A 10,381-nucleotide genomic window follows, 5' to 3' on the forward strand; every position below is an offset into this window, starting at 1 on the left:
TTACAGTCTATGTGTGAATGTTTATTATTGATGCAACAAGTGTTGATTTTCTACTGCCATGAATGTTTGAATTCACATCTGGTTATAAAATGCCGCCATAGAGATACTGCTGTTGCAACTCAGGAAAACAGTACTATGTGGCTCTTCTATTACGGTAGAGCTTAACGGCYAGACTAGCTATAAGTAGTAGCATAATACTTTGAGTTATGTGGACTGAAACATCTGATATGCAGCAATAGTTTGATGAGACACAACCTGACAGCTCTGCAAATTTTGCGTCAGCTATATACATTTAAATAAAATCAAAAATGGTCAAGAGAGTTTGGGGATTTTTTAATAAGACTCCACTTTTCTGGAGTGATGCGAAAAAGAAAAAAACTGTCTCCGTAGTGCCGACCTGAAGATAAAAGTCTAATTATTGTGTCAAGAATGTGTGGGGTCTGCTGAGATGTCAGCTCCCTTTTTCCTGACTCTAGACCTTGACTATTTATTTTCAGTTCAGTTCAATCATATGGACAGATTCAAAGTCAGCTACATATAATTTGATCACAGGTAGAAAACAACAGAGCCATATTCAGGCCATTAAAACCTTGTGTGGTTACATGTCAGCTGCTATAGAGACTACTCTGGACTGATGAAAGCTACAGACAGGTAAGTTTGTACTTTGGCTTTATTTGCTTCATACAGGTAATATTTGCATTTGACCCGACACAGTTTCAAGTGGGTATTTAAGGCTTATTGTAAAACKTTGGTTCAGTCCATCTTTCTTTCGTCATCAGAAAAAAATGCATAATCTTCATAATTAGCAGATGTTAGAATATGGGGTTCAGAAGCTCTATGCATAAAGACCCTGCATTTGCAAAGGCTTAAGACAACGTTGCATCCGTTATGTAAGCACACCAAAGATTTTTTTGGTAAGATTGTGTGTTGTTCCGTTACACCACTAATTTGAAAGGCTTATGGTGACGTTTACTTCACATCATTGCAAAAAACGTCTGAGTGATTTAGATTCTTTTACAACAACTTCCATATTCTTAACGTTCCTCCAGGAACTTGTTAYGCCTGCAGTTGGTTGATTTGCAGATGACCTTGATTGGGTGTGTCTGCRCTGTTTAGCGTAGACGGTCTTGCGTTGAATTTGTAATGATCTAGAAACGAACAGTCATGGTGGACGTGCTGCTGCAAAGTCCTGTTCGTCCTGCCTGCTGGAGAGACGACATCAAATGAGCCCCGACAGAGAGCCGAAAACACAGCAGGCTCTGTTGGCGGCCAGCTGTGCTCTGCTGACCTACAGGCATAAGTGATTTGTTTAATCGTGCATCTGCTTTATGAAAAATCAAACAAAATATGTAACGTTCATTTAGTCATTAACTTACCAATGCATGCTTAGGCCATTTTTTCTCTACTCTGTTGCAACTGTAGACCCTTTTGTGAAATAAGTCATTGGTCTTGTAAAGCCCTGAAGATATCATATGAATGTGATAATGTTTAGTTAGTAGATATAATGAGCACATTGATCAAGTATTTCCTTCATTCAGTATTTGGTTAAAAACAATTCCTTTTTAATGCCTGAAWATGTGCTAAAACTACTTCATTTTTWAAATAGATTTCTGACATGATAATGCCTCTTTAAGTACGACGCAATGCATGATGGGAGTAGAAAGTTCATGACTACACACGCTGTACGTTTGAGCCAGGTTGCACAACAGTAAAAATCTATGTRAATTTTGGAGGTTTCTTTCAAGGGTCCAGCATTCTCATTCATGTGGTCACTGATCAGYATCKTTTATCTGATCTTTTTCCTCATAGATGTTTATCAAATCAAGAAGCAGCTGCTTTAAATTAGTTTTTTTTAGGCCTCAATGTCATTCAGTTAACTTTAGCAAATCAATTCTTATCATCCCCTGAGTATTTATGATTTGTTATAAAATTACCAACCACATCTAAACATGGCATCATATACGTACATCATGTACATCCTCATAAATATTGCTCATGCATTCTGTTTTTTGTTGKATATTCTTGCCTGCATTAAATTGCCCTGCAGCATCAATTACTCTTGCACTTACGATAAATACGCATGAAGCTCAGTAGAAAATAATACGCCTTAGGACATTTCTTTTGAAAAMTGCCCTGATGTGCGCTGTGTGTGAGCTGCGCACACATGTAAAACAAAGACAAATATGCAGAGAACTGCAAAAAAGAAAAATCATTAACATAAAACAGATAAATTACTTAGAGAACATTTAAGGGAAAAAGTCAGAAGCAGAACAGATGCAACATATTTAAACAGAAGGCAAGTTTGATGTATTGTGAAGGTGGACCGGGAATAAAGATTAGCAGAGTGAGAAAGCAGAGGAAGGGACGGGATGACAGGCATAAAGAGGATAAGCGAGGAGATGAGAGAGGAAATTATTAAAGGAACCGTGTTGGAGCAGAACCGCAGTCAAAGCTTAGCTTGGCATCCTTTCTTTCCTGAGGCTACATGAGTTCAACAGGACACTTTTCCTGCTACAGGAACCACTTCCAGCACATGCTGGAGAGCTCGTTTAATAAATTAATAGCACATAAGTGTGAAAAACACAGAGCTTGTTATGTTGTGGAGAGRTTTAGAAATCTGTGTGGGTGTAGTAGTAGGCTTCTCTACGGTCTGAATAAAGTGAACCAGTGGAGCCAGCAGGTTTAGATTCAGCCCTATTAAAAGTGAAAGCTCATTTCATTCAGACGCTTATTATCACTCTCAGGCATTTGGATGGGAAATAACGACCCGGCTACATCAAAGGAGCATAACTGAGTCTTAATTGAACACAGGCTAATTATTTTTAATGAGCAGCACTGAACGCCCTACTTCTAAGTAGGAGTTCCCTCATTCAGATCCAAGTAGTGTGAGAAAAAAAAAAAGAGAGAGACAAGTGGGATCCCAGAGGCCCAGACAGGCACATTTCAAAACAAAAAGCTCAAAAGAAGACAGCCAGAGATGGGAAATGAATGTCTTTTGGGGTGTTTTTCTGCTGCATACTCACGAGGCTTTAGAAGACAAATAAACACGTGTTAAGAAACTGAACAATGATCTCTGTCATTGTACCACTCTTGGTGAATGCAATATCCACTGCATTTTCTACCTAGGGGAATTGGTAATTTGTATTATGATGTTGTACACACAGGAAGAAATAAACAAGATAATTACCTTGTGAACTAATACCAATCACACATAAAATCTAACCCCTGAAACAGTAAACGCGACAGCTTTTTGGAGACGGGATTTTACTGTCACAGAGAAGCTGTAAAATGTGCCAGCGTTAACCTTTGGAATCCCAAAACACTTATTCTACAAATCTGCCATGTTAGCACAGTTGCTTTACAAGAACAAGTTGAATATAAACTTTTATAGAACCACAAAAAGGGACATTTCAATATGAGCGGGGATATTTTCCAAGTAGAATGTTTGTCATTTAACATTCTGAACGTTTTGTCACTTATATGACAGATATATAAAGCTTCAAACCTTCCATCGGGTGCTCACAGTTTCTAGCAGTGGTGCAAAACAAACAAAACAARAAAAAGACTCAGACACTGAAGGGCAAGAAGACGAATCAGCCAGTTAAGATGATGTGACTTGAAAAATAAATTAAAGCATATCACATACATTTTTCACAGACCTTGGAAAATTGTCTGCATTGATGTAAAATGTCTCCAGAAATTGAACTATTTTTCTCAACTTGGCTGATTATACWAAAAAAATCACTTACAGTTCTGGACAGATGTATTGGTAAGACTTGTAAGTTGGAGCKGTAAAAATAAACTAAATTGAAGATGACAGWACAAAAACAGAATTATCTGAACTTTGATTGCAGTACGTGTAGTTTCTGAAAGTATCTTTCACATTTGGACAAATCAACTCGTTGCACGAGGMAGGAAGTCATTTCTAAAACTGCTCCAGAATGTTTTTCGTAAGAAACGATTCAAAAATGTCTTGGTATGCCAAAATTATGCAAGTGCTAATTAGACAAGTCCTGTTACCGTGACAACTGTCTGACCTATAGATTGCCATAGAGAGGAGCATCGTTTATCACTCCAGAGATTTTGGCGGATAAATAAGACATTATTTTATTATTACACTTTGCAATTAATTTTTTCACACATCATAGAGTACAAAATAGTTTTTTGTTGCATTAATTACTGACTATATCACGTTTGTTTGAAACAGAGGAAAAGCAGCAGTCAGTATTGTATTCTAAATTACTGCCTAAATAGGAGTAGCAGCAAGTACTGGATGTGAAGAAGCATAATACAAACAAATTGTAAATTAAAGCATATTAAAGGGGGTAAAAAAAAAAAAGCTTAACAACATTTATAAATTAAACAGAAAAAAAACAAGATTGCTTCAGTAGTTTCTTTCAAACTTACTCTTGTTAGGCTTCTTGTTCACTTAGTCTCTTTCTCATTGAGAATAGACATTGTCTTTCTGGATGCAGGCTTGTACTCGTCTTTGCTCTTTGCTGTGACCGAGGGAAACTCCAAAATAGAAAAGAACACATCAACCTCCCTTCAACACACAAACACACACATGCACACACACTCCTGCTGTTCTGCACTGCAGCCAACATGCAGGAGAGAATACAAGAGACGTCCGAAAAGCCAGGGGAGCATTCATCCTCCTCCTCCTCCGTATTCTCCTTGCAGAAGACACGAAAGGTCTGTTTCCATGACAACAGAGTATTAAGGGGGAAGGAGCGCCATCCTAAAATGACACATTGGATTTTGGGGTTGGTGAGAAGATAAATCCTTTCTTGTGAGTGATACGGGTCACAAATTGTATTTGTTGAGATGTTTTCTTTATCGGTGCAATCAGTGGAGCTGCTCTGTGAAATAAAATMTGTGTTTAAGAGAAAATAGTTTAATGTGTGGCATCACAAGGAAAACAATAAAACRTCTCTGAGTGGTGATTTATAGTTCGGTAATTTAAAGGAAAGTTTTGACTAATGTTTAGATATATCTAAATAATGGGTTAATTATTGCTCTAATTTATTCTTTGATTGTTATTGGAATTTAGCTTTCATACTGTTTTTCTTTAATTTTCCAAACCGGAAAAGAACAGAGTTTCTTCTCTGTAAATTAAAGCACCTCATTGTGCAACAGTGTTCAGTAATTAGTGTCAAATCCGTTGATTTTAACCCCTACAACAGCATTTTTACCGCATAATCATCTTTAAACCAGAAGGAAACAAATCAAAAGTCAAGCCAAGGGTTTGTGAAACATACATGTGATGGAGGAACTACAGCGCRCTTTTGACTGGTGCGATTATCCGGCTGGTTGGCCGTTGTGTTACTCTGTCGGTGTGGTGATGTTTTCCCAGCCTGAGCAAGGTCAGTGAATGATTTGTGATAAAACGGTGTCTTAAAGATGGATCTTCACCATCTGCACTTGGCTGAAGTGCAGACGAGTGAAATGCGTGTGGAATTAAACTGCCAGTCAAGTGTTTTTCTCACCTTGATTTGTCTGTTTCTGTATTAGCTTTGAAGTGTCAGGTTGGGTGCTTTGTCTTCTTTTCACTGACAATAATGTCTTGCAATGCTAGCTGGTGTCCCAATTTTACACTGAAAAGTGACGCAAAGTTGTGCATCTAATGTCAGTTCTCMTGCAGGAGAGGGATTGCGCACGGTGTCTTCGAACCTGGCAACACTTGAAAGAGAGATACAGTAAAAAAAAAAAAAAAGATGAATCAATAACTTGCTGAATCAATCACTCAGAGGGTAATTTTTTTGATAACATAATCTTTATTCTTAAACAATCACTAACTTCATTCTGAATTTTAGAATCAATGCATATTTTTTTWATCTCACAATTCATAATGCATACATGAGTGTGTTTGAATGCAGTGAAATCAGCTGCAAACATAAAAATATTAAATCATATTTTCAATATTTCAAACTATTTCAATGTTTTTGTCCCCCTATCATACATCAATAAACCCACAAAAAGAAAAAAAGTGCTTCGCTGTTTCTGACCGCCTTACTCACTCCCATTCTTTCACCAAATCGGCCCATTCTGCTGTCGGCTGACAATGTACATATCCAGTTTCATGCACTACTTTAACTCCACACACATATCTCATATACACAATATAAACGTCTGTAAAAAGATACTTATATGCTGGTCTTGCCTTTTGACTTTCAGTGTCACATTAATTATAATGTACGATTCACAGTAATGCAGTATTGCAGGAGGTGAAGTGGAAGTTGAACTAATCTACCATTAGCTCTTGTTGGTGTCAGATGTGGGCCTGGATTTCAAGTGGAAGACCCTCCCAGATCCATGACGATGACATGCCCACCACCGCCGCTGGCTCTGTGCAGCTGAATGTGTGCTATTAACTGTACAAACTACCAACATGGCAACCAACAGCTTCCTCCCAGATGTGCAGTAGCATATATACATCTATATCTATATATAGATATATATATATGAATGTATAAACCCTCACTAAAATACTGAAACAAGTGTTGCATATAAAATATTTATTTAGACATGTACTCCCCAAAGTCAAAATATATAGATATATATTTTTAGATCTCACCTCAAACTTAAAGAAACGTTTACAGTCATGTGATGGTCATGCTTTGTATTTGTCTGTTTTCTTCTTCCAGCGTTCCTAACATGACTACGTTCAGCTGCGCATCATCATCCACCGCCACGCCAAATCGCCCGGCTTTGTGCAATGAGAGCTGAACCATAAGCAGCCATTATTTAATTTTATTTTATTGTTTTTTTAAGTCAGGCTCCATCACCGAAACAACTGCGAGACTTCCTGAGATAGATAAAACTAAAAAAGGAGGCTAGGAATGAGCGTAGCAGCGTACACAGTATGAGGTGTACCAGTCAGATCACAGCCCTGTAAGTGTGTAGATGTATGAAAAATAAACTCTTCGTCATAACGCAACAGATGGCTCAGTTCGTGTTCGGTTGCTCAGTCAAACCTTCGGTTTTCACTGTGATTGAAAAGCAGTAAAAATAATTGTGTTAAAATATTTGCAWKACAGATTGGTGGTTTATTAAACAGTCAGGCACCCTGTCCGTCTGWATTAAAAGATCTCTAATGAYTTCACAAAGAACGTAAAGGGAGTTCTGGAAMTTAAAATTCTTGAAAGTTAAGAAATTCACCACMTAAGCCTGCTAAACMAAATGTTGCTTTTCTTTCACCCTAAGCAAACAAGATAAAATCTTCAGTCAGAGAAAACTTCTTGATTTGTCCAGTAGCTCTAAAGCAGTACATGGAGTGATATTGTTGTGATTTGTTGTAGCTAACAGCATCTCTTGATAACTGATAAGGTTTGTTACTGGCCTGGAGTAASAAATGGACGGAGAGAAAGCTCTCCGTCCATTTGTCCATTATCTAACACGCTCATCTTTGTACGGTCGCAAGGGGTGCTGGTGCCTATCTCCAGCAGTCAACGGGCGAGAGGCGGGGTCCACCCTGGACGATTCGCCGGTCCGCTGCAGGAGAAATCTACTTTGTTGTAAAGTCCGCACATTGCACAAACACTACCCATCTTTCTTATGTTATAACTGTAGCAAGATAGCAAATCCCTATTCTTACGTTTACCAACTTAAGCAACTTTCTTTGTCAGTCATTTGTACAGACTAGTACACCAGCCACAGCACTGTGTTGTCAGTTCGCTATTACAGTCCTTTAAAAACATTCTAAATTGCCCTTTATGATATTGCTTGATGTAGTTCTGTCCTGCTATAGCAGRAAAACCGGGGAGTTCATTCCCCACGAGTCACATTGGTCTAACTTGCAGTACACACCTGAGTAAATTACATCCCACCATTTGTAACTTTCAGCCTTGACCTTTGACCTTGCATTCAAGATGCTCTAGTAAGAAAAAAAATACTCATGAATAACTGAAAAAGGCCAAGAGAACTGAACCACCATTACCCTCATAGTAACTGGGACCCCACTCGGTAAAATAGTCATGACGGTTATAATGATAATGGCTTGGGATATYTTTTACAACAACAACACAATAAAGGATAAAAGTGCAACAAATGTTTAGGAAAAAAAGAATGAAAACTGAACATGTATTAAAGCTTGTTTTTCACAACATAAAAATAAAAATAACAGATATTTGAATATATGTAGAGACCACAAATCCTCTGTTTTCACAGCCTTTTTCTCAGTTTTGCATAAAATGTTGGTCAAGAATATATATATTTAAATATATATATATGTATATAGATATCTAAAACATTTTCACAGGCAAGAGTTCAGTTTTGTTTTTGTTGTCTTGGTTGTACAGTAATAGCTCCTTGCAGCTGTCCCACGCCCTCTTTTGTTTAAAAAGAGTATGGAGGTCCAGATCTCTCAGGGGGAGCGGTGAGGTTTATTTTTTTTGACTTGGCCCCTTCTCCCTGAGTCAGGATGAGGCCGACCCTCCCCCTCCTACCCAAAGCTGGAAGTCCCTGTAACTGGTGCTATGTGGAGTCTTGATTGACAGCTTTCCCTCCATTCATGGTGGGAGTCCCTGAGCTCTTCCTGGAGCGGTGCTTGTCCTCTATCTCATGCAGCGACGGCTCCCGGTACATACAAACTGTGGCAGAAGTGCAAACAAAAGGGAGGAAAGAAAAAGGACAAAGATAGGAGGTGATCAGAAGGGGACGGCGGAGAGCAGATTGAAGAGATGGGCGTGCAGACACGGACAAGGTCAGGTGTGAGGTTGGGACAATTATACCAGGCTGAGAGGGAAAAGACAAGGGAACGAGGACACACTGTCAGCACTTTTTTTTATCACTCAGCTTGACAGGTTCTCATGATAAGACTGATCTCCTGAGAGAAACACATGCAGCTGATACCACTTAGTCAAACTGTGTCGAAACAGGTAACATGGCCATTTTGTCTTCAAGTGATTCTTACATCTGTTTTTTGTTTGATGGTTTGTTTTCAATACAGCGTTTACATGTAATATTAAGGCTACATTCTAAGATTTTTAAACTAGTAAAAATGTGTTACAATTAGCAATGGAATAGGATTTATAACATAATACAATATCAGACATGTAAAAAATTTTGAACCGGAAATAAGAAAAATATGATTATGCCTTATTCCATGGTGTAACAACTCCCAGGCTCACATTGTGCTGCTCTAGTATCCTGTTTGCAGTGCAAATGCAAATAGAGAAATTACTCATTCAGGGAGAACCAATACTCCTATAATCCCCCAAAAACCATTAGAATAGCTCAGTCAAAAAGATGCTGTAGTTTAAGACTGAGCGAAAAAAAAAAAAAAAAAGAGAACAAGCTAAATATTTAAAAGCTTGCTTTAAAAACTTCCATACCTTCAATAGGCCTGGGCACAAAGTGAGATGAGGGTTTAGTTTTCTTGACCCGATTGCCTTTCATGACTTGTCCCTCCTTTGTGAGGCCGAGGAACCATGCCCTGCCCGACTCTTGCTGCCGGTACACAGTGGACGAGTAGATCACATAGTAGTTTTCAAAAACTGACTCCTTAAACCTGCACTCTGGTGTGAACACCTCCTGCAGAATAAAAATGAATCACAAGCAAGGATGCAAAGATCAGCAGTAGCATAGGGATGAAGTAATTGTACATCAGCTCCCTCAAAAATCTGCCTGAATCCACATCAGCAACAACATTAAGTACAAAAATAATTATCAGCATTTGAGACTTATTGAGAAATGCATTATTTAGAGCCTCACACACACACACACCACAGAGATATACACAGAATTATGCTATTATTGGAGTGTTAGAAATGAGAAGATTTTTATCTTGCGATTTTATTTCTCAGCCACAAGTCAAGGGGATAGAGAAAAGGACAAAATAATGAGAGGCAACGGTGAAAATAGAAAAGACCCGATACAGGAGAACGTGTCAGAGCGGAGCAGAACAACAGAGCAGAACACTAGATCACAATCATGACAGTGAAAGAGTGAAAGAAACAATACACTCRACCCCCCCAATCCATCAACGCTACGAGATACTGTAAACTGGGTCATTTATAAAAATTTAATTAGGATAATGGTACCATTTCATTTAAAGTTTGCATCTAAAACTAATCCCAAACAAAATCTATATTTACTGGGCTAAGTGTTCTGATTAATGAATGCTGATGAAGTGGATCTTAAGTTCTTCATCTTTAGCCTTCGCCGTCCATCCAGTGCCTCCGGAACAAGCCAACGGGGCTGAATCATAAACTAGCTCCAATCGGTTTTAAAGGAGGCGAAATGTGTTTGTCCATTATAGAGCGGCTGATGCACATCAGCTAGTTCAGAGGATGTTGGGACGTCTGAGTTTTGGCAGACTTTGCGCTCTGTGTGTGGGCGTGTGCATACGTGTGTGCGTGTGTGTGTGTGTGTGTGTGTG

The 10,381-nt window shown here is 38.6% G+C and overlaps 1 protein-coding gene across 2 annotated transcripts in view; it reads right to left on the reverse strand.

Annotated features, from left to right (window-relative positions):
• Positions 1-5,754: 5,754 nt before the first annotated feature.
• fgf12a (fibroblast growth factor 12a) overlaps positions 5,755-10,381 on the reverse strand; it is a 28,150-nt gene continuing 23,523 nt past the window's right edge. For both annotated transcript variants that reach the window (XM_008433806.2, XM_008433807.2), the window contains 2 exons: positions 9,336-9,534; positions 5,755-8,591 (listed from right to left, as the gene is read on the reverse strand). In XM_008433806.2, the coding sequence (XP_008432028.1) occupies positions 8,476-8,591; positions 9,336-9,534 (315 nt within the window). In that variant the 3' untranslated portion in view covers positions 5,755-8,475. The remainder of the gene's footprint in view (positions 8,592-9,335; positions 9,535-10,381) is intronic.

The sequence above is a fragment of the Poecilia reticulata genome, linkage group LG17 (genome assembly GCF_000633615.1).
Source record: "Poecilia reticulata strain Guanapo linkage group LG17, Guppy_female_1.0+MT, whole genome shotgun sequence".
Classification (NCBI taxonomy): domain Eukaryota; kingdom Metazoa; phylum Chordata; class Actinopteri; order Cyprinodontiformes; family Poeciliidae; genus Poecilia; species Poecilia reticulata.